The 23362-nt window shown below is 39.0% G+C and overlaps 3 protein-coding genes, 1 long non-coding RNA gene and 3 other non-coding genes across 7 annotated transcripts; 5 read left to right on the top strand and 2 right to left on the bottom strand.

Moving 5' to 3' along the window:
* Positions 1–566: 566 nt before the first annotated feature.
* On the bottom strand, positions 567–640 carry Trnav-aac. The gene has a single exon. It is a non-coding gene; the product is annotated as a tRNA-Val (tRNA).
* An 874-nt stretch (positions 641–1514) lies between these two features.
* On the top strand, positions 1515–1621 carry LOC119085564. Its single transcript, XR_005089317.1, has one exon. It is a non-coding gene; the product is annotated as a U6 spliceosomal RNA (small nuclear RNA).
* A 1011-nt stretch (positions 1622–2632) lies between these two features.
* Positions 2633–2739, top strand: LOC119085563. Its single transcript, XR_005089316.1, has one exon. It is a non-coding gene; the product is annotated as a U6 spliceosomal RNA (small nuclear RNA).
* A 430-nt stretch (positions 2740–3169) lies between these two features.
* Positions 3170–8921, bottom strand: LOC119085085 (tyrosine-protein kinase transmembrane receptor Ror). The gene is made up of 11 exons (XM_037195328.1): positions 8224–8921; positions 7970–8078; positions 7244–7911; positions 6933–7178; positions 6647–6863; positions 6043–6572; positions 5861–5977; positions 5717–5790; positions 5599–5657; positions 5342–5534; positions 3170–5279 (listed from the first exon to the last, which is right to left on the bottom strand). Exons 1-11 carry the CDS (start codon positions 8448–8450, stop codon positions 4471–4473), a joined length of 3249 nt encoding a protein of 1082 aa, XP_037051223.1. The 5' UTR covers positions 8451–8921; the 3' UTR covers positions 3170–4470.
* A 1643-nt stretch (positions 8922–10564) lies between these two features.
* On the top strand, positions 10565–11998 carry LOC119085084. The gene is made up of 3 exons (XM_037195327.1): positions 10565–10737; positions 10802–10930; positions 11635–11998. The coding sequence occupies exons 1-3, from the start codon at positions 10674–10676 to the stop codon at positions 11937–11939; spliced, it is 498 nt and encodes a 165-aa protein (XP_037051222.1). The 5' UTR covers positions 10565–10673; the 3' UTR covers positions 11940–11998.
* A 5542-nt stretch (positions 11999–17540) lies between these two features.
* LOC119085502 (adhesion G-protein coupled receptor G6-like) lies at positions 17541–20639 on the top strand. Its single transcript, XM_037195918.1, has one exon. The coding sequence runs from the start codon at positions 17541–17543 to the stop codon at positions 20637–20639; it is 3099 nt and encodes a 1032-aa protein (XP_037051813.1).
* Positions 20640–22201: 1562 nt separating this feature from the next.
* LOC119085083 lies at positions 22202–22758 on the top strand. Its single transcript, XR_005089227.1, has 3 exons — positions 22202–22283; positions 22333–22336; positions 22560–22758. It is a non-coding gene; the product is annotated as an uncharacterized LOC119085083 (long non-coding RNA).
* The last annotated feature ends 604 nt before the right edge of the window (positions 22759–23362 follow it).

Genomic DNA, 23362 nt, shown 5'->3' with positions numbered 1-23362 from the left:
AAGTGGCGTTCTAGCGCTGTTTTGAAGGAAAATTTAGGACAATGTACGTTACCAATGTCTGTGATTTCCGTGCGAAAATTGATGAGCAAAAAGGTGGTTCGGAGGTATTACTCCTGTGTAACCAATGTTCCAACGTTCAAGCTCTACTAGATCTCGGGCCGAGCTCCAAGCTAATGTTGTAAAGTCTGAGTCTGAGCATTAATGGAATACCTGAATTGAAGAAGCATGCTGGCAAATCAAAAAAAAATCTGTTGCCATAGATTGAAGTGTCCATGGTATCTAACTGAATAAGACGAGCGCTTTTGGAACAGAGTTTTTAGAATTTTCGTTAAAATATTTTCGTGTCCCAATTTTCATAGTTTCAATGATGTGTTATCAGACTCGCAAGTTGAGTTCTGTTGTTCTACCCCACTGTACACTTGACCTATTGCATGGTACGCAGGCACGGTGACAAAACGAACACTTTGTGCTAAAAGAAATCGTGCGGAACGCCTTTGAACCAAAAATGATTTCTGTGACTCAAAAAAAGTTTTTTTAATAAATAAAAAACCAAAAAAACAAAAAACTGTTTCCGCCCGGGCTCGAACCGGGGCCCTTCTGCGTGTTAGGCAGACGTGATAACCGACTACACTACGGAAACTGATACAAGAAAGCAGCTAAAATCACATCGCATTAAAATTCATTTGTGTGAGTATATTCGTCGGTATAATGTAAGCAAGCAATGCACTCAAATGCTGGCTGTATGTAGTAGACGTAAAAATGTGAGAGATTTGTTTATGTTCATTGAAGTCGGCGAAAGTTTTTGATTTACATTGCATTGATTTGGCAAGTTTAAATACAGCAACTCGGTAATTGCAACAATTAGGACAGTATCACGTATACCTAGGTCATATTACAGATAAATTGACATAAGAAAAACTGCATGTTTTCATGAAGTATATGATCTCGAACCAAATTCAATTCTCACCTTCAGCCTAACAGCTTTTACAAAAATTATGACAATAAGGTCTTGGTCTGGGGACTGTCCCTCGGGCTATCCTAACACCTACCGAATTTCTATCGTCACAGACTTCTTGAAATTCCGCCAGCCACATTTTACCTGTAGTTTTCAACCCGAATGATGAATAGCATTACATTTTGATGGCAGCTTCTGCGGATTTAGTCATTAACATTTCACTCATAAATACACACAGTTCCGAAGGCATGAATAAACTCGTAACAGAAAAGAAACTCAATTTTTCCAGGCCGATTTATTTCGGATAAACATTGTTTTATACATTCACACCAAAATATTGCCGCACCATCGTCATCCAATAAATAAACAAAATGAAAATATTTGATGTGACAGTTGGTTTTCGCGTTCATTGTGTTGGTATGAGCGCTTTTGTGCTTTCGATTTGTGTTAGTTTATGTGTCAGATCATAGATGGCTAAAAATTTTCAGTTTTCTTACAATTCGCTAAGACCAATTTTACCCGAGTTTTGTATATAACAACGATAAAATGGTTAACATTCGTTCTTGCTTCGGCAGAACATATACTAAAATTGGAACGATACAGAGAAGATTAGCATGGCCCCTGCGCAAGGATGACACGCAAAATCGTGAAGCGTTCCACATTTTTTGTTATTTTCAATTTGAATTTGATGACATTTTTGAGATTTTTTTTTTGCTGATTACAGGATGTGATTGTTCATCACTGCAGTTTTATGATGAAACGTAAACACCTGCCGGTAATTGTTTTGACATAATGTTGTCTTTGGTTGCGAAGTAAATGTTGTCTTACGTGATAGAAGAATATTTGAATAAATATTACGTTGCGCACAGACTGTTTCTTGAAACCTTGACTCATGGAGGGTTTCCAGTTTATCTTTTTTTGGGTGTAAAATGTCTTCAAATTTGCTTTCTTTAGGCGTAGAATTTGACTAATGTTGTCCTCTGGAAGGCACTAAAGAAGGACTAGTCAATAACATTGCTATTATTGACATGGTTTTACTTTACAGAATTTTTGTCTGATTTTCCCATTTTCTATTATTGTTCGAATGGAAGTGTGTCGACTTGTAGAGCTATATGTACTTTGCAGAAACAACAGTGAACGATCAATTTATGTTAAAAAGCAGATGCTGTTATATTGTTTGGGTTGATTAGGTCTTAGGTCATATTTGAAATGTTTTGTTTGCATTTTGTTGTGAGGAAATTTTTAGTGCGATCTGTTTGGACGTTCATTCAAAATTTTCCAGTTTCCAACATTATTAGTTACACTTCTTCCGAATGCTAGCCTTAAAGCATACAAAATCATTTAATCCACAGTGCATTCGTGAGAGATATTTTTAGTTTTCGGTAAATCTGTTGGTTGAAGTTAAACACCTCAACAAAATAGAATTTCGATATAATGGTCATCAACAACAAAGTTTTTCTAGCCACTGTTGAAAAATAAAATCTTTCGAATTACGAATGCATATTCAACATATCTTTCCTTATGAAGAATGAACAAAAGGATATTATGTCACAATTCAAATATTTTCCGTTTCGAATGACGAGCCATAGATGGCGCAAATTTTCAGTTTTCTTACAATTCGCTAAGACCAATTTTACCCGAGTTTTGTATATAACAACGATAAAATGGTTAACATTCGTTCTTGCTTCGGCAGAACATATACTAAAATTGGAACGATACAGAGAAGATTAGCATGGCCCCTGCGCAAGGATGACACGCAAAATCGTGAAGCGTTCCACATTTTTTGTTATTTTCAATTTTAATTTAATGAAATTTTCGAATGTTTTTCCTCATTTTTTTGCTGATGGTTACATGCACATTACAGGATGTGATTGTTTACGGATCACAGGAGTTTTATCATGAAACGTAAACATTATACGTATAAGAAGTCACACCTGCCGTTAGTTGTTGCGAAGTAAATGTTGTGTATGGTTATTTGATAGAAGAATATTTGAACAAATGTTACGTTGCGTCGTAGTACAAACTGTTTCTTGAAACATTGACTCATTGAGGGTTTCCATTTTTTTTTTTGGGTGTGGAAAGTCTTCAAATTTGCTTTCTTTAGGCGTAGAATTTGATTGTATAGTCTTCGGGAATGGGTGGATCTTGTTAGAGATGTATGGAGATGTTCTTCAATTTGTAGACTCGATGGAATAAGACAAAGTTTTCGATAAATTTTGGTTTTGTTTGGTTTATTTGCTGTATAAATTTTTGTTGTTGTTATTGTTATTATCATTATATAAATGCGGTTCACACAAGTTTTCCATTTTTTAATACCTTTTCTTACAGTCACTAAGTAAATATTAATGTACATTGTACAACCGAATAACTTAAAAATACTTTTTTTTTCCTTTTTGGTTAAAAATGATGTTTTCAATTTGTTCAATAACAAAGTTCTCTCCTCTTCTCTCTTCTTGCTACATTTTTTGGTACAAAAAAAATTCTTACATTTAAATAAACGAAAAACCTTTTTCCGGTTTCCATATCAATAAAATTTCATTAAAAATTGCAGAAAATTGTTTACGACTAATTGCAACATCAAAAGAATGTCGAGCTTGCAATACCTTTCGCAGTCTTATCGTCTTATCTTCTTTTTAGAGTTGATCCATGGGTCGAGTTTTTTTCCCCAGGATTTGTATAGGAAACTTCATGAAAATTAGATGATTTCAATCCAGAAATGCCGTCAAGGTTAAGCCGAACAGAACTGATGAGTTTTTGAAATGGTTCCTGCTCTAATTCCAAGTGTAAAAAATGAAATCGTTGGCTTTTAATCTCAAAAATCGTAGTTAAGACGCTACGGCCTTTTAGGCAACTTACGGAAAATGGAGACGAAAACTACGGAAGAAATTTTAGTTGGGATTTCCTATGGAAACACCCAGTCTTTCTCCGGCTTATACTCAAAATTTCATATCCTACGTCTGTCGTCTGAACATCTCTCTTTAGAAGATTTGTTTTTCTTTTAAACAATTTTCTCCCACACAGACGGACACACCCGAAATCAACTATGTTGCGACGCTCGATTTTGTTAACAATAATTTACGGCTAGAATAAAATGAGATCAAATTAGCATAAGTCATTTACAAAGCTGGATGGCAGCATGTGAAATGTGCATGGGACTACAATCTGTTCGCGAGGATCCATTCAACCGAACGGTTCGACTCATGAGTGGAAGACGGATTAAACAGTTTGCATGGATCTGTGTCTTACCCTATTGCTGTGCTTACACATCCGCCTTAGTACATTGGATGCGCTGCACAAAAACGCTCCTACCGAAGTGAGGTCAAACCGAAGTGCTTCACAATTTATATTTACACGCTCGCGGAACATCTACGTTAGAAACTCCGATGCGGAGAACATTCACAGACACAAAGAACAAAAATGACAAAAGAAGGAGCGAAACTACTGTAAATGCTGCCACCTAGCCAATTCTTGGTGCACAAACACTGTCCACCGCGTGAAATCGTGTTTTGGGTCAATTAATTAGCCGGCAGTTTATGTGAGAAATCGTTGCTGTTTGTCCTACTTTTCGAGTACGATGCCATTGAATTTTCGCTCAACACACTCGAAACACTACCAGCTGCCGATATCTTTCTCATGCCACCAAGACTACCGCCATCTGGATCACCCACAGATCCGACCGATTTTTTCCGATGCTGGTGCTGGTGATGATGCTGGTGCTGATGGTCGTCGTTCAGTTTGTGTCGGCTGTGATGATGATGGTTCGTTGATTTGGGATCTTTCGGTGGTTTCATCATCGGTCGGCTACGATCGCTTCCGCCTCGTGAACAACCTGTCACCGGCATCGTTTCGTTCCATTCACTGCCGCTTGCATCAATGTTACTCTTTCGATGCTGGCTCAGTTGCTCTTCCGATGAATGCATGTGATTGCTCGTGGTCAGACTGCTGTTGCTGGTGCTCGAACGGGACTTGGCAACCACACTACTGGACGGAGGCGTATTGCAGAGTTGTCCTCTAGTGCTAGCACTGCACGAAAGATTCGTGAAATTGGCACCGTCCCGATCCAACGAATGGTGATGATGATGATGGTGATGCGAATGCGAGTGGGAATGGCTGTGGCCACGGTCTAGCGAGTGATTTGCGCCGAAAGGTTTGTCAACATCTTTAGCACCATTTCCGGTCGATCCATCCATGTCGCGTTCTCGACTAGAAACCGTTATATGGTGGCTGGAGGTAGACGGTGTTATGGAATTCGACTGTCGATTTACCACACTGAATGTTGATCCTTTGCGACTGGGACAATTTGACGAGATTTCGCTTTGATCACCTGAAATGAGGCGAAATGGTTAGTAAAGAAGGAGGAACGGTTGGCTCATTCGACTCTGTTACTTCGTTTCTGTGCTTGATACCAAATCTTGAGTCTGTGACCGATTTCCGGGAACGATGGACGTCGTACCGCTTGTTCGTGCCAACATTCAACCATTAGCGAGTACACAGCACTCGGACAGACTTCAGGACATGGCAACAATTGACGAGCTCGAACCATGCTAATCACTTCCTGATTTGAGTACCCGTAGTAGGGCTGCAATTTTGAATAAGCCGAAGCGGTTAGTGGAATTCGGATTGTTAATGGTGTGATAACATACCTGAAGGCCATAGCTGTAGATTTCGAAGAGCACGACTCCAAACGACCAGATGTCGCTCTCTGTGACAAAATTGGGAATAATCAGCAAATGAAATCGATTCTGATTCGGACTAAATTACCTGTGGTAAATTTGCCATACAAGATGGACTCCGAGGGCATCCAACGAACTGGCAGCAGTGACTTTGACTGTACTCTGGAAATGTGGAAAATTTCATCAATTGAACTACTGCGACAATTTATCCCTTCATTCGTTCGAGTCAAACCTGTAATAGTCGGAGCTGTAGATATCCCTCGACAAACCGAAGTCCGATATTTTAACGGTCAACGAGTCACCGACCAGACAATTCCGTGCAGCCAAATCGCGATGAACGTAGTGATGACTGTAACAAATTAATTGGCGTCATCAATGAAATGAAACCTTCCGCCCACATGCCTACAAACAAACCTGGACAAATATTCCATTCCTTCCGATATCTGCATTGCGATCTGTAAAAATTGCAGCTGGCTCAACGATTTCCCTTCGTTCGGCGAATTGGCTATGAGAAATTCGTGAAGATCGCCCTGTGTCATGTACTCGAACAGCATGCACAACGGTTCTTCCTTCAGCACAACACCCAAAATGCATACGATATTCGCATGCTTCAGATCGGAAATCAGTTCGATTTCTCGCTTGAAATCCGCTTGCGTTTTGGCCGAAGCATTTTCTTTGAGCGCCTTAACAGCCACAAAGATCTTTTCTCCATTCGTTTGCGTCAGTTCGCCTTTGTAGACTTTACCGAATGCTCCTTCGCCAAGCTCTTCGACGAATTTCACGTCACCGAGAGTGTATTGGGTGACACGAAGTGCGGTGTTACGTCCGGACGATTGTTGAATGCCCGGAATATTGCTCTGATTCGGTAGAAGCGATGTCATTTCGATCGGTGAATTGAGCCGTGAATTGCCGTAAATGTTTTTGTCCACATTCGGTAAATTGATCTGCCGAGGTCAGTAAGGGAAAAAATGGTCTGAAATGGTTCCAACAACAGCTGGTCGAGAATTCTAAAACTTACGTTTTGAATGTTGGTCATGCCCCGTTTCTTGTACTTTTTGCAGCAGCATATCGACACAACAATGATGATGATGATGGCCACCCCAACGAACGACAGAATTATGTACAGCCACATCTTCTCCGAGCATTTCGGAATGTCGCAATGTTCAGTGGCCTTGTCCAATGATTGATTGCTGTCCACATAACACCACGGCTGATTTTCCGTGCTACCAGGATTTCTGTTTAAATTTGACCGGTTGAAAGATTAGAGTCTGTGAGGCTGACTCCTCCGAGCTGAAAGACTTTACCTGCAGTAGTTTTGGCCGGCTAATTCCGGATAGTCTGAGATTTCCTTCATAAGACGAGCCCACTTCAAGCAAGGCTTTCCAGTTTTCGATACTGCCACAGTGCCACGGTAACCAGATCCATTCTCCCAATAACACTTCTCGCTCTCGTCAACATCGATCACGATGCCCAATTTCGAACAGTCACCACCCTCGGGCAAATTGTAGCAGTCCTCCAATGGCAACTTCTGACCAATTGTTGGATGTCTCCTGAAAAGCGTTCAAATTGAATTTTATGAAGAACATTGTGCTGCCGGCGCAGTTACTGTACTCACTTTGCGATTGCATACTCCTTCTGACACAATTCATTTTCCAACAGTTCACAGTCCTCGCGACAAATGCGACGAAGATTTTCGGAACTGCGCGTTGGTGGATATTCCGTTTGACGGAAGGCCGCCTTTTCCGGCATCAGATCGACAAAATGTTTGTTCTTCACAAATTTCGTGCGTGCATCGACTGTTACATCGAACGAACGCCGTTTGCGTGGCATGATATGCTGATCCGTTGATGCGGCAGTTAGTTCGGTTCCAATTGGTTCGAGCTGGGAATCCATATCAATTTCGAAGTCCTCTGCCGTGGTGGAAGCGATTGTTGTCGTAGTCGCAGCAGTGGTGGGAATCTTTCTCAGTGATTTTTTCTCGGGATTCGATTTTGGCTTCGACTTCTTGGCAACGTACTCGGCATTGGCCTTGTTCGCGAAGTACTGATGGTTGGTTTTCTCCGGCGTTCGACATATCGGTAAAATACTGTAACACAGACTGGGTAGAGCGTATCCTCGACAATTCGGATTCATGTCTTTCGATTCCTTGATCACGCCGTAAGCTGCCTTCAGACGTTCTTCAAGAATGTCGATTGTAATGTGTGGCGGAATGAAAACCGTTTGATTTCGGAGGTACATATCACAGGTAGACCCCGTATATGTTTGACAAACGCCAAGTTGAGGCTGTAACAAAGATGATGAATTAACGGTCGGTCGTAATGTCAGACATGGTTACTCATACTTTCTCGTCGTCCTGTTCGCTTTGCGATTTGACATTCGTTCGCTTCACGTGATGTTTGTTGGTGGTTTGCACCGGCTTCGTTTCACTCCGAGCATCAGACGAGATCGTCCTGGAAACCGGAAGAGATACGAAATAAGACGATGCGATTAGGTAAGTGGAGGAGTCGAATGGACAGGATAAATGTAAGACACTGAACGACCGAAAGAGCCGTTCACAGTCTCCGATTAACTAATAATAGGACCAGCAATACGCACCCATTAAGAATGTCTTTGTCATGTTCGTCATTGATCCGAAGGCTTATCTCGGTCGACAGGTCATTTTTACCAGCAGAAATATCCGTAAATAAGTTAGGTGGAATGGGAGCAATTTCAATGGTTTCACTACTTTCTTTACTATAACTATCATTAACTATGCCCATGGTAATTCCATGCAAGCAACATAAAATCACTACCAAAGTGCAATTCCGACGAGCCGACATCATAAATCGTATTTAATGACAACAATGTCCACCTTTTGTATCCGCACATCTACCGACACAGTTCGCTGTTTTTATCGCATCGCACTAATCTTTTCCATAACATTCGAATCGAGTTGCAAAACGTATTTTGTTTATTGAAAGCGAACACCCATTGAGCATGAGACTACGTTGCTGTTTCATTCATAAACAATAAATTATTCGGCTGGTATTTGTGTACACACTATCTCGGAATGCAAAACATTTCAGAACACCAATATTTTTGCACCACAATTTACTGAATGAAAGGCAAACTATCGATGGACCATTCACTGATTGCGTAGACGAAGACCAGGCGATTTATATGAAGGCGAACAGATGCACAACGAAAGAAACTATTTTTAAGTCTATGACTGATGGAAAAATTGAAATGAATGAAAATCGCCCAAAAAAGTGTCCTTTCTTCTTTGGTACTCTCAATAAACTGCAATAAAATGGATTTTTTGGTTTTTGGTTTTGTCAAGTTGACGTTAACATGCAGACACTGGTTGGTTACCACTTGAATTACCAATTCATTTGACCGATTACCAGCTGGTCTCGGATAATACCGATAATGCTCGTTAAACGCATCTACTTCTCAAATTAAATTAATTATTTGACTAGGTTTTCGGTGCGTTATCAAAATTTCAGCTCTTGCACATGATTCTACTCGTTCGAAAGTTTTTTTTACGAAAAGAATCAGATTTTTATTAATTTATTTGGAGAAGTAGCAGGATATTCGACATTAATAAGACACGGTAATGTACCATCCGCCACAGGTTCAAAACATTGGTTAATGATCTAAAAGGTATTGCCGGTATTGCACAGTGTGTATATGAAAATTCAACCTAACAAAAATGTGTTCAAAGTGTCAAATGGTGGGAGCATTTCAAATTGTACAATTTGCTCTATCATCATATTTCGGCTAATTTTTTTTATTAATAGCGAAAAGAATCCGTCCGGCCTATTATTGGATCTCATTGGTAAACACTCTTGTGGTTAAGTAATTAGATTTTATTGAATTGATCGACCACTAACATGTTTGAAAACTGTCAAACCAATCTCTACAAAAAGGTCCACCCGTTGGCGATTAAATTAAATAAATTAAATAAAAATGTTATCTGTATGGCGAAGTGAATTCGTTTAGACAGGTGGCATTACGTCTTTTGATTGCAGGTGATTTTTACGAACAAACCACTGTGTCCAACCTTGCACAAAGAGTGTTTTCACTCTGCGAAAACGAATTAAACAACGGGTGCAATTGAATGAAAGGACAACGAGAAACCTTAGAAATGGGTATAAATATAGTTCGATTGTACCGCATAAAATCAGAACAAACACTAACGTTAAACGGGCAACACGCCCTAAATAAAATGTTTGTTGTCAAAAGAAGTAGTTCCACTGGCGGGGAAGAACCAGTAAAAGAACAAACTAGAAGTGACCGGAAGAAGAATTCACGCAATCGGCTGGTAGCCTTTTGCCTCTGAATTCAACGCACTGAAAGTATTTTTTCTTAATTAAATGGAAAACTTATTAATGTCGAACTACACGGTCAAACAGTTACATACCAACAGTAATTTTTTTCCCTTTGATGGAGGGAATGTGTAATTTATCCAATTCAATTATTACCTTCAAGGTATACGTTTATTATGTTATGGTCTGGACCACAGCTGGTTCGTATGAATCATTTCATAATTGACTGAATTGTGATTCACGTACAAAGAGAAATTTTATGACTAAAAATAAATATGCAAAACAAACAGACAAAAGTACCAGAGGCGCCCTGACTATATTCGACTTAGTTTAAGTAGTGTGTAGTGACAACGGATTAGATCATGTATAGAGTGTTATGACGAAAGAGAAAGAAATTTTTTGACAAGTAACCCCAAGACAACTTATAATAGACTAGTCTTCGATCCTCTCGCTCTCAACGTAACATGTTGAAAGAGAAAGCAATATTTTGACAAGTACACCACGGCAAGTTTAGTCTTCGGTTCTCTCGCTCTGATCATAACAGTCTATAGAGTGTAATGACGAAAGAGAAAGAAATACTTTGACAAGTATCCCAAGGCAAGTTATAATCGGTCGTCTCGCTCCGATCATAACACTCTATTTTGAAAGATCAAGCAGTGATGTTTAGTTTTCATTGTTTTCAATGTCGATAAGACATAGAGAAACATAATAGACGTAAACATTGAACATAATTGAGTTATGGATGTGCAGTGTTCAGTCGGAATTTTCTTCATCTTCGTTACCATTCTACCGTCATCTACAGGTAACAAATTTTAAATCTTGAGTCTGCAAGAGAAACAGGCATTATTTGACAATCAATTTTACAGGAATCAATTGCTTTAAATGTCGATCCGATTTGGACTGTTTTCTTCACCGTAACTTTCAAAACGAAACGCGACACAAAGATGCTCAATTTATTGATTTACATTGCTCATTCCATCCGAACTATATTCCAGGTATGTTATGGACTGGTAAATAGTTTGAGTCAGTGAAATTATTCTTTGGTCAGTAGTCGTTTTAGTCAGATTATGTGGTTTCTTGAAAGTCTTCAGATTCTGCGCATGAATTTGTCTATTAGCGCTACATTTTCTCATCGTTGATGGCATATTTTCGTTGTGTGTATTGGTGTTGAATTCCATTGAATATATCACAAACAACACTATTGCGTTATCCGGCTACGCAATAGTGTGTTTGTTATGAAAATTATTTAATTAATATGATCTTTAAACCTTGGAACATTGATCGAGATTTGTGATGTCACGCAAAGCAATGGGATCACACTGCAACTCAGTTGTTTCGTAGGATATTGTGATGTGCGTATGTCATGTTCATTTGCGGACGTTTTATTTATCAACGTATTTTCTATCGAACAGAGCCTGTAAGGCTTGTACATTCCATATTCGTGTTCACGGTGAACAGTGAACAGTTCACCCCAGCCTCGCCGTTTGATATCTCGGTTCCATTGCTTCGGTTTGTATTCTTTATTGATGGTTTTTCATCTGATTTTACCATTGTCCTTTTCGGTATACATGTTTGGGCATATGAGAACGAAGATCGAAGAAGAACAATTTTGCAGTCCGAAAAGATGACGGAAAATTAATTGTCTGAGAACGACTGAGCGTCAATTGAATGCCATTGATTTTGATTATATATATTACAGCCTGCAAGTTCGTCATTGACAGAAAGTTGGTTGTGCACGAACGTTCGTGCGGTATACCAGGCGTGACGAGTCAACAGTCATTTTGCAGAAATCTTTACAGAGACGTGATAGAATGCTATTGTACCACTGATTGGTGCAACGGCATGGATCCATCGAACAGTGCCACACTGACAGCTGAAGAGCATTTCCGACGGCAGGCACTGTATGAACAAATGGAAAATAATGTGATAAATGGTGCAGTAAACCGAACATTGAGTGTATTTTGGATGGTTTTGTTATTGCTTTCGAAGTTGATTTGTAGCTGAAATTAAAGAAAATGAACAGAGCTGCTTGTAAATGTGTATAATGATTTTGTTATTATTTAGACTACAATATACCCAACAAAAATCTCTACGAGAAAAGTGTGACGCAGTCTTTGAAATACAATTTCTAAAATGAATGATATCGCTAGAGTTGACGCTTTTAGCTTCGTTAATCAAAAATTAAATTTTACACCCAATTAGTTCAAACGAGCTGGCTTAGTTTTCGTCATCATCTGCCAAATAATTTTTACCAAAAAAAAAGTTGACTGGAAACAACCAAAATTTTACCAAAAAAATTGCGTCGCAAAGTGGCAGATGTTCAGGAACAGACCTACGAGATAAATAACTTCCAAATTGTTCGATTCGTGTGGCGAATACCTTTCGTTTGATGGGTCACACGTCCCTGTAGGTTTTAATACAGCCGAAAACGCGTTCCCGACCTTCAAAAACCACACTTCGAGGCCAATAAAACAAAATTTTGATTTTTCCTGTGGTAATGGCGTATCACATTTTCATTTTTATGTCCAGCCGCTCCAACCTGAGCCTCCTGCAAAATTTCATAGAGATTGGCTGACTACTTTCCGAGATAGATAGACAGAAACATACAGAGTAAGTTGAAGAATTTTGATTGTTTGGAAATAGAACATTTCGTACCTAGGACTAAAAGTCTTTTTTACCGTGTGAGAAGTTTCCAGACAGAGCCGAAGGCAAGGTCTGGAATCGAATACGCTAAAAAAGACTTTTAGTCCGTGGTACGAATAGTATTTTTCATATTGGACGGAGAAAAAGTGCGACGAAGTCCGGTCCTAGGAATGAAAAAGTCATTTTGGTGCATTTTCTATGAAAAGTGACCAATTTCAAAACGATGTATCTCCGGTAATTTTAAACCTACATAGTCGAGTGATAGCTCGTTTTGCTCGTAGTTGAAAGGAGAATATGATAAAATAGGTTTTGTGGGGATATAGACCAAATGGTAGAAACTCAAATTTTCGGCTATAGTTGACGCGCCTCAAAAAAAATTTCTTCGTGTTTTTTTGGGGGTTAGACTGCGTCAAGTCTTCCGCTATCGCTCCGGACATGATTTTACACTGCGAGATTCGCTGTACTGTAACGAACACACTGTCATGTCGAATGTTCGATCAGAAGCCGTACTGATGCTACACATTGTTTCTGCCGGTCTTTGAAGCGCTGCCAAAAGACAGAAAGCAGAGATTGACCGAGAGCAAAGGTGGCTGAATGATTGCTTCTACACAGCCGCTTTAAACTAACCAAAATGAAGAGAATTTCAGTTTACCGCGACGAGAAAGTGAATCATCCTCGGAGATTCGGTCGAACTGCCACATCCAACGCTACCTCCAGCGCCGAATGGCAGAGAAACAGTTACTCTGAGTCGAAAAATTTGTGGTCACGTCTCATTGAATGATGGTTTATTTTCCCAATCGTATGCGACTTATAGTTGATAGCCGCACTTAAAGTTTATTTACTCATCCACTCTTGATAACTAATATCAAAGTGGTACCTAAACCTATCGAGATCGGAATCGAGACGTATAGTTGGGCCAACAACGAACCACTGTAAACTCAACGGTCACCTCCACAGAATAGATGGTCACCGAGACTGATGTACACATCTTGCCCAGTGATTGGCCAGTGTACAGCCAGCCTCAGGTTTCACACCTTCGGGTGTTGTTAACTCAAACTGGAGGATTTACCATCGCTCGATGGATCGCGCCCTAACGACTTCCTACAATGGAGACGGGGAAATTTCCATGAAGGAAGAAGTGAAGGCTGGGGAGTTGGGAACAAAGGATCTTGGTTCCTGTCCTTTTCTTTTGGGAGACCATCCATCACCTCTAATCTAATCTAATTTGCTGGTACAAAAAAATCTTAATCTCAAGAATTCGCCCTTATCTCAAAACAAAAATGTAAAATGAAAAAATTTTTTTTTTGTTCAATCGCGTTCAATCCACGTGCAGTCTTCGATAAAGACGAAGGTTTTCCGTTAAGTGATTTTCTAAGTTGAAGAATATTTTTCATTCAAACAGGGTTTCGTACCTCTTTCGCACCTTGGCATCAATAATTCCTTTTTTTTCTTTCGTGTGAGATTGTATACAATGAGCAAGGCACGTAATGGCATGACTTCTCAATACTCAACCGATTGTGGGAATGAAGAACAAGGATTGTGAGAAGCGTTTCTATTTATTTGATTCAATCGGTTATCATTTTCGCAGCGTCATTTTCATACAAGGAAGCGTTGAAATGTATTTTTCGGTTCACTTTTTCATCGAATCGTTCACTTGAAATTCAAATTTTAGGCACACTTACGAATAGGATAAAAACGACTGCAAAAGAAGCACTACCATCAAATTTGGATTGTCAAATGCATAGATTGGGATTTAAAAAGTAGATTAATAAAAAAGAACGTCTGATCAGTCAAGGGGCCCGATCCACAAAAAGGGTGAGACCTAGCATAGCGGAAAGCTAATTGAAAACAAATGAAGTGAAAGATTTGAAATAAATATCTTCAAAGGACGTCGATGTCAAATGTCGACAGATGCCAAATAGAGTACTATTGTGAATGAAATGGTTTTTTTACAGTGTTTTACTGTTATGTGACACACTGTCAAGTTTCAGTACCCTATTTAGAGTACTCATGCTTGAAGTGCATTTAATAGACCCGATACCACGATAGTAAAACTGCTGATGTCAAAGAAGTCTTTAGTTTCAATGTGGACTGAATTTTAAACCACGAATAGGCATGGGCGATAATGATAATGATTATCGATAATTATCGATTATCAATAATCGATAATTATCGACTTTTTTTTATCGAAAATTATCAAAAAAATATCGATAATCGATAATTATTGATATTTTGATAATTATCAAAATATCGATAATTCGATATAAAGATATTTCGGTCCGAAAATCCGATATTTAACGATATATTCCGATATATCTGTTGGAAACTGAGGACGGATAAATATACGAACGATGTTGTTGGACCGAAATAATTTTAATAATGACAACGTAGATTCAGAATTTAGCTTAGGTCTACTATGTATGATAGATAGATAATCATTTCCAGTAGATCATGCTACTTTGTTTCTTCCAACACTCCTCCTCAAAGTTGCATAATCCATGCTCCTCCTTAAAAATATGAAGCATTCATCCTTTTCATTTGCCACTATCGTTCGTAATTGCCCAAACAATACTTTACTACGCTGCTATGCCGGACTACGTTGCTATGCAAGACTACGCTGCTATGCCAGACGACGCTGCTATGCCGGACTACGCTGGTATGCAGCTATGTCTTGCTATGCCGCAATGTCTTGCTATGCCGCAATGTCTTGCTATGCCGCAATGTCTTGCTATGCCGCAATGTCTTGATATGCCCCAATGTCTTGCTATGTCGCAATGTCTTGCTATGCCGCAATGTCTTGCTATGCTGCAATGTCTTGCTATGCCGCTATGCAAAATTACGTTTGGCAATTATACTTATTCGTTTCCCGCACACGATATTATTAAACGCGACTGGGCCCATAACCTGTTGGAAACTGAGGACGGATAAATATACGAACGATGTTGTTGGACCGAAATAATTTTAATAATGACAACGTAGATTCAGAATTTAGCTTAGGTCTACTATGTATGATAGATAGATAATCATTTCCAGTAGATCATGCTACTTTGTTTCTTCCAACAATATCGGTATATTATCATGAATTTTCAGATAAATATCAAAATATCGATATTTTGATAATTATCGAATTTCGATATTTTGATAATTATCGATAATTATTAAATTATCGATAACGATATGATTAATCGATTATCGATAATTTCTTTCGATTGATATTATCGATAATTTTGAACGCCTCCCATCCCTAACCACGAAATTCATCTCTTATCGACGAACACACTAAGCAATGAGATCAGAGAATCTTATTGTTATATTTACACTTACGTTTATACCGAAACCGATATATTTTCTGTACGCTTTTTAGTGGTGAATCTTCAGACTGTAGAAATAAAGGAACAGAGATTGGTAAAACAAATTCATTCAACTTTTTTTTTATATTTCTAAGTTTTGAGAAAATAATTTCCTTATCGGTAACAGTGTGCCACAATCTGATTGACCAGTAATATTATCTGGTCTATTACTTCCATCAATCAAAGTATTTTTAATCGGTTGATTTCAAATCTTGTACTTCAATTTTCTTAACATGCATTTTACTATATAAAGGACCATATTACGCAGAGCTTGTCATTATTTTTGTCGCCGTTATCGATAACAGATGAATCGCCGTATGTGACAGTTTTGTATCTCGTGTTGGAATGATTCCATAAAATCACATTCAAAATTACCTCATTTGTGTCGGCTTTTTGTGTCCATGAAAAATAGAAGACAAAAAATGTTGAACTCTCCTGACCTTTTAATAATGTCCACACGATCTGGCACAATGCGACCGACTTGCTTTTCACTCTATTCCGATGAAATTCTGCACAACCAACAGTAAGAAAACGTTTATTCGAAGAGGTGAAAAATGAGCTGTGTTATCTGCTCTTATCAGTTTACATAACGGCTGCATGTTTTTCTGTTTAATCTCTTACTAATTAATTGTAAAGGATTACGAAGGCAGCTTTTCTAGAATTATGGACTGAATTTTGCGTTATCTTCTGTACCGTGTGCCACAAGAAAATTCGAATGAATGGCAGTTTTTCATTTACCGTTCAAACATTCGTACGTGCAGTGCAGAGGGAGAGGGTATCCGTGCCTTTGGAAATTATCATGTCGCCTGAATTTCATTTGAAATATTTGATATTGACAATCATCCTCCTGCTGGAACTCCAATACTTACGGGATGGGAACTGCGTTTCTGTGAGTGTACGAAAATCTAAATCTAAGACTTTAGTTGATGGACCAATGATTTAGGTATGTCCAACGGAACATTTTCATGTACGTGACATGAACCATACGGTAAGGGTTACCTGGCCAGCAACAAAGGATCTACAAAATTTACTCGTCTCATCACGACACCGTTGTTTGGACGAGAGAAAGCATTACGTAACCAGAAGATGTGAACGAAATGGATGGACACCGCCCAGAAAAGACATATCGTGTGCGTATGTGATTGACGAATACAAAATACGAACGCAATGTCCACCGAATTACAGAACATTTCCGGGTGTACTCGACAAAATTAAAATTTGCTTTCACATAACGGTCGCGCGGCCATGGTCTAATGTATGCTTAGCGTCCGGTTCATCATTAACTTTAAATGAATTGGACCTGGCTGATAGGCTTTCACTTGAAAGACAACTCAGTACGAACAGCTTTACAGCTGATACGTCCCCACCACCGATATGGTTACCAGCGAAACAAATGTGGTTGAAGAAATCGATAAATCCGCAGCAGATTTCCATCAAAGTGGACAATCAAACGATTTTGAACTCGATTCAATGGACCTTGGCAGGTATACACGGATTACAGGTGCAGCTATCGGACATTGAACTGGAAGATCCTGATGGATGCTTGCTGACGGAGTTGCTCCCCACCAATGTTATACGTCGGGTTTTAACCAATTGCAACAACAACAATAGGATGGTGTGCCTGTACAATCAACTTGAACCGACTATGTTGTCGCTGTCCTGTCCGGAAGGATATCGAACCACACGGTATGCTACCTTCCAGAATGTTTGCATTAAAATTACAAAATTTGCCGAGCCAATATCACCGAAACTGCTGAGCGATGACTTTGTTCGGGATAACATTTGCGAGAACGTGTTCTCCATCAACTCCGGATCGACGCTCTACATTTTCCAGGAATTAGCTCACATCGAAAAGATAAGTGCGTCGGATCGTTGCTTGTTCAAAGCTGTTCCGGATAAAGTTCTAATTAGCGCAAACGATTGGATGGAAATGGACATGAGCCAAATCGATTTTGTCAATTGGTCATTCAATGCGTCGATTCCTCGCCATCCCGACAATCACATTTTAGTGGCATCTCTGAATGGAACTTGGATTTGGGAAGACAGTGTGGTAACGTGTGCGATATGTTTCGTTGAAAACGAAATTCTCACGCCCACCATTGAGCTGCACAAGTACGATAAAAGCAACCTAATCGTTCGCATTCAAAACGAGGAATCTCTGTGGCGAAATCATCGTCGTAGCGCGGGATTCTCGTGTTTTGCATTCGTTTACGCACAAAATCAAATCAAAACGGTGGACTTCGTCTATCAGTACTATGACGGTTCGGCCAAAATTTATCATTTAGCAACGGTTGGAGAGGGACGATACTGGTGTTCTGGCCTACAGATCAGATCGTTTGACGTAATCGAAACGGAAATTATTCACATTCAGCGGCTGACTCAATTCGCGATTCTCGTCGAACGGCCACGGCCCACGCTACCATCGTACGAAGTATCACATCCTTCAATTGTCAGAATGTTTCGAAATTTTCTAGCTTCGTTCATGGATCCGAAACATCTTATGATCGAGAACGTTTCGTTAAATTTAACGACCTCGGATGCCATTCTATTCCACGTCCGTGTGTTGATACAGAGTGACGCATTTCGCGAATTCGAAGAGAATCGTTTGAACATCAGTGACACCCTGCTGGCTGTGTATTACGTTCGAGAGCAGCTAAACGAAATTCGTCTATCCACCAACGAAAGTTCACCGTTCAACATTCTATCGCTAAATTCAACCGCATTCTGTTTGCCCGCATCAATATCCCAATTGAATGAAATTAATTGGGCGGGAGCCAGGCTCGGTCAATATTCAACATCCCTCGAATTTTGTTTGTTGCTTAATGGCTTGCCAGTGACGAAACGATGCATCGGAGACAGTTTGTTTGGCGGTGTCTGGGTGCCAATACCAGAAAGATTTGAATGCCGGAACGATTTACAGTCAATGGTTACGTACAATTTACACAATCTAACAAATTCGTATTTGACCTCCGAAAACACCAGTCAAGTACTGTTTCAGATGGTCGAAATAGTTTTCGATTCGGACTACGCATACCTGATCAGTGCTGATGTCTTTTACGTCAGTCAAATTTTGATGGACGTTGCAAACTATATGCAAACGTATCCACTGAGTGACGATGATGTATTAGAGGTTCTTCGGTTATATGATCGCCTGTTAATGGTTAATGAGTCGATAACAGTGTCTGCAGCACCATTAAATACCACTAACGTTCTCCTGAATACACTGGATACGATTCTAGACAGCGTTACGTGGTCGGACCTGAAATATTATGATCTAGAAATCGATGATGGTGTGGCAAGCTTCATACAGCCGAGACTGTCGAGTTTCGTAATTTATCCGTCACTAACCAATATCACTGGAGTGGCTGTAACAAGTCCGAATGGATCGACAACGCATGAATGGACCGAGTACGCGATTCAGTATTTATATCAAAACGATACGATTGCTGACATTCTGTCCATACCGAATTTGGTCATTGGTTCGTACATACCAGCTGCACTTCTTTCCCGTCTGGACAACCCGAATGTGTACATTATCATCACCCTATTCATAAACGATGTCCTCTTCCAAATCGACTATGACAGCGAATTATCGGATCGATATGCAAGCTCAAGCGGCAGTATCATTTCGATTATATTGCCCGGTGTTACCGAGATCCTACCCCATAAACTGCCGATATTTTTGAAGCCGAATGAGCGCAATTCAAATGATAGCGTCAACGTTTGTGGCTATTGGAATTACGTTAATGGGTGGGCAATAAATGGATGTGAACCGAGTGCCGTAACATCGACAACGGTACTGTGCGAGTGCACACATTTAACACATTTTGCTTATCTATTCCACGGTCATAATTCGATACCTCCGGAGCATATTAAAACATTGAATCTGATAACACTTATCGGCTGTTCGATTTCCCTGTTCGGTATATTCGGCATCTATCTGAGCGCAATTCTATTTCGTCAGTGGCGCAAATTGTGTAGCACGAAATTTTTGCTTCAATTTTCAACGGCAATTTCATTTGAGATGATTATGCTGGCATTTGTGAACACGCAAGCGAATTCGTTGCGATTACTTATGGCCGATAATATTGTCGGTTGCATTGCCTTGGGCGCCTTCCTACACTATTCGGTGCTGGTCACATTCTTTTGGATGCTCATAATTGCTTACATGCAGTACATGCGCTATGTGATCGTCTTCCATAAACTCAAAACGAGCCACTTCTTTTTCAAATCATCGCTGTTGGGTTGGACTATACCCATCATACCGATACTTTTAGTTTTATTGCTCGATCCAATGAGCTATGTTCCGAACATAGACTACTACAGCAATAAGATATGCTATCCGACCGGATATTCTCTGTACTTTGCCGTGATGATGCCAATATCCTTCTTCACTTTCGCCAATTTTGTCATCTTTTTCCTGGTTATAAAAAGTTTGGCTTCCGAGAGCGATCTCGTGCGAAGAAATCGAGACAAGTCATCGATTATGTCTCAATTGCGATTGTCCATTTTCTTGTTCTTCTTGTTGGGATTGACGTGGATTTTTGCCTTCTTGTCTACCGCTACCACCGGACTAGTGTTCACATATATGTTTTGTTTGACGGCCACTTTGCAGGGATTCATTTTGTTCTTTTATTTTATCGTTATGGATCCGGTCGTTCGACGACTGTGGATTGGATTGTTTAGTAAGTTGTGGCTCAGGAAGAAGTAATTAATCTGTCACATACGGTTATTCATCTGTTATCGATAACGACAACAAAAATTATGACGAGCTCTGGGTAATATGGTCCTCTTTATATAGAAAAATGCATGTTAAGAAAATTGAAGTACAAGATTTGAAATCAACCGATTCAAGTATTTTCGATCGATTGATGTAATAGACCCGATAATAATACTGGTCATATTCTTGCCGTCTGTAACAGGTTAATAAGTGTTTAATCGTAAATTTCCTTATTGTTGTTAAGTTTAGGTCTTCGACTACGTCACAAGACAATTGTTGTAGAAGTGAATTCACAGCCACTATAAATGTTTAATAAAATTTTGTTTTAAAGTTAAAATGGTTTCAAAACAACCCCACCAAAGTCAACAATTACTGAAGTTGTTTAATAAGCAACTCCGAAAATGTTTGGACCTAATCAGTTTACAAAAAATAATCGGACAATATTCTCCACTCTTCCACAAACGAGGACGAGGAAATTGTGACCAGGACATCTGCGGACATCTGAAGATTTTAATTTTTTAGTTAAAATTCCTATTTTGATTTTATATCCTGCTCCTCTTGCCTTTCAGGCAAAGTACGCATAGGACTTTTAGTAGCCAGTCCAGCCCTGAATTGTGTGCATTCTGCAGTATTGCACATTAACTAATTTGTTCTTCGGTACGTATGCACGTTAAACAATACAAATTTTCGAAATGCTGAAGCCATTCTGCACTGTAAACCATTTCGGTTTTCGTTCAACGAATTTTTATTCAATTGGTTTGAATATTCGGTAAATGTATCATCCAAGCCAAGCTTTTATTCGTAATCGACATAATGAGAAACTTTAGAACACAATTCATGGACCACATTCTGGCTGACTTTTAAATTCTCGCCACTAGAGCACTCAAGTTGGTTTATCGTTTTTGCTACTTTTTCTCTTATGCCTAGAATTTTATTATTTGAATGCAGATTGGAGGAGTAAGTGTTTATTAAGTATTATATAATGCAAGGAAGTGAGCTGTTTCCCGCTTAGACTGGACGACATTAGACCTGTACGAACCCAAATTTTATAAACCACTTAAAGGTAATGCCAGCCCGCGGAAACACACGGAACCTGAGTTTTGAGTGGATTCGAGTGAAGCGCAAGTTCCCTTGATTATAGCATTATATCATGCATTTTCAGCATATTCAATGAATTCTTTAGAAATCGTTAGCGCTACACCTTAAATATAACGCTGCAGTTAAATACACCCGAAACTTGGGTGCCGTATTTTTTGTGAACCTACAAAGAGCCGAAGAAAAGCCAAAAACACACGAGAAATTTTACGTCGATGGGATCGACAGGTATGCTGTGTTTTCCATTGGTTGGTGGTTGTTGGTGAAAATTGGATTACAATGGAAAACAGAGCAACATTGTCGGTCCCATCAACACAAACTTGATGTGTTTTCGGCCTAAAATCCATCCAAAAGGTATACGAAAGTTTGTAGAGCAACACATGGAATTCTGTACAAAAGTTATGCAAATGGTGTCTCTTAAAAACGAATTTTAAACGAATATGCTATTGGCACCGGGTGGAATCCATCTTTTTACGAAATATAACGTAAAGGCGTATTGTTTGATCCTGAGGAATTCATCCTTTTACGAAATGTAACGTAGTTCGTTCGATCATAGGGAATTCGTCCTTTTACGAAATATAACGTAAAGACGGGTTGTTCGATACTAGGGAATGAATCCTTTTACGAAATATAACGCAAATGCGTCTTGTAGAATATTAGAGAATTCATTCTTCTACGAAATGTAAGGTAAAGGCGAATTGTTCGATCCTTAAGATTTTATTTGAAAATAAAGAAGTGAATAAAAAAAAATCAATTCATCAATTCAGTTTGCTCGATCTTAGGGAATTCGTCCTTATACGAAATTTAACGTAAAAGGAGTTTATTCGATCTTAGGGAATTCATCCTTCTGGAAAATGTAAAGGTGGAGTTTTTGATCCTAAGGAATTCATCCATTTACGAAATGTAACGTAAAAGGAGTTTGTTCGATCTTAGGGAATTTATCCTATTGAGAAATGTAACGTAAAGGCGAATTGTTCGATACCTTTACGTTACATTTAGTAAAAAGATGAATTCTTTAGGATTGTGTACAAAACAAGTTTAATTTTCAAAATATCCTGCCAATAGTCTCTTTATAATACTGTGGCTAATGGCACCAGGTGCGATTAGCATAGTATAATAAAGAGACTATTGGCACCCGGTGCCATTAGCCACAGCCCGGTGCCAATAGTCTCTTACAATTTTAAAGCCAATAAAGTAAAAGATTTTTTAACAATCTGCTAAAATTTACTTAGAAATATCGACTGATTTTGTATGAATTATACTTAGGCTCGCCACCTGTAAAATGCTTAGCCTGTTACATACGGTAAGCATATGACCAGTAGTCTTACCGGATCTACTACTTTCATCGTTCAAAGTATTTTTAATCTTTTGATTTCAAATCTTCTACTTCAATTTTTTTAACATACATTTTACTGTATGAATGACCATATTACCTAGAGCTTGTCATTGGTTTTGTAATCTTTATCGATAAAACAGATGAATAGCCCTATATGACAGAGTAGTAAACATCTTTTGCCCTTTTACCAAACCGGGTGTTTTATGAAAGAAAAAAATGAAAACCGAATTTCATCGACGAAAAATCGAGGTATGTAATGAGAATTTAGTGGCTACAAAAAGGA

The sequence above is a fragment of the Bradysia coprophila genome, unplaced genomic scaffold (genome assembly GCF_014529535.1).
Source record: "Bradysia coprophila strain Holo2 unplaced genomic scaffold, BU_Bcop_v1 contig_94, whole genome shotgun sequence".
Taxonomy (NCBI): Eukaryota; Metazoa; Arthropoda; class Insecta; order Diptera; family Sciaridae; genus Bradysia; species Bradysia coprophila.
Note: the sequence above shows the minus strand (reverse complement) of the source record. Positions and strands in the feature narration are given on the sequence as shown.

What these genes read in the sequence shown, in the direction of transcription:
- LOC119085084 (XM_037195327.1), top strand. Translation starts at nt 10,674, where the DNA reads ATGGATGTGCAGTGTTCAGTCGGAATTTTCTTCATCTTCGTTACCATT. An exon ending in CATTCTACCGTCATCTACAG is followed by an intron (nt 10,738 to 10,801) that starts GTAACAAATTTT and finishes TCAATTTTACAG; the next exon opens with GAATCAATTGCTTTAAATGT. An exon ending in CCATCCGAACTATATTCCAG is followed by an intron (nt 10,931 to 11,634) that starts GTATGTTATGGA and finishes TATATATTACAG; the next exon opens with CCTGCAAGTTCGTCATTGAC.
- LOC119085502 (XM_037195918.1), top strand. Translation starts at nt 17,541, where the DNA reads ATGGTGTGCCTGTACAATCAACTTGAACCGACTATGTTGTCGCTGTCC.
- LOC119085085 (XM_037195328.1), bottom strand. Translation starts at nt 8,450, where the DNA reads ATGATGTCGGCTCGTCGGAATTGCACTTTGGTAGTGATTTTATGTTGC. An exon ending in GCGAACAGGACGACGAGAAA is followed by an intron (nt 7,912 to 7,969) that starts GTATGAGTAACC and finishes TCTTTGTTACAG; the next exon opens with CCTCAACTTGGCGTTTGTCA. An exon ending in GTATGGCAAATTTACCACAG is followed by an intron (nt 5,658 to 5,716) that starts GTAATTTAGTCC and finishes ATTTTGTCACAG; the next exon opens with AGAGCGACATCTGGTCGTTT.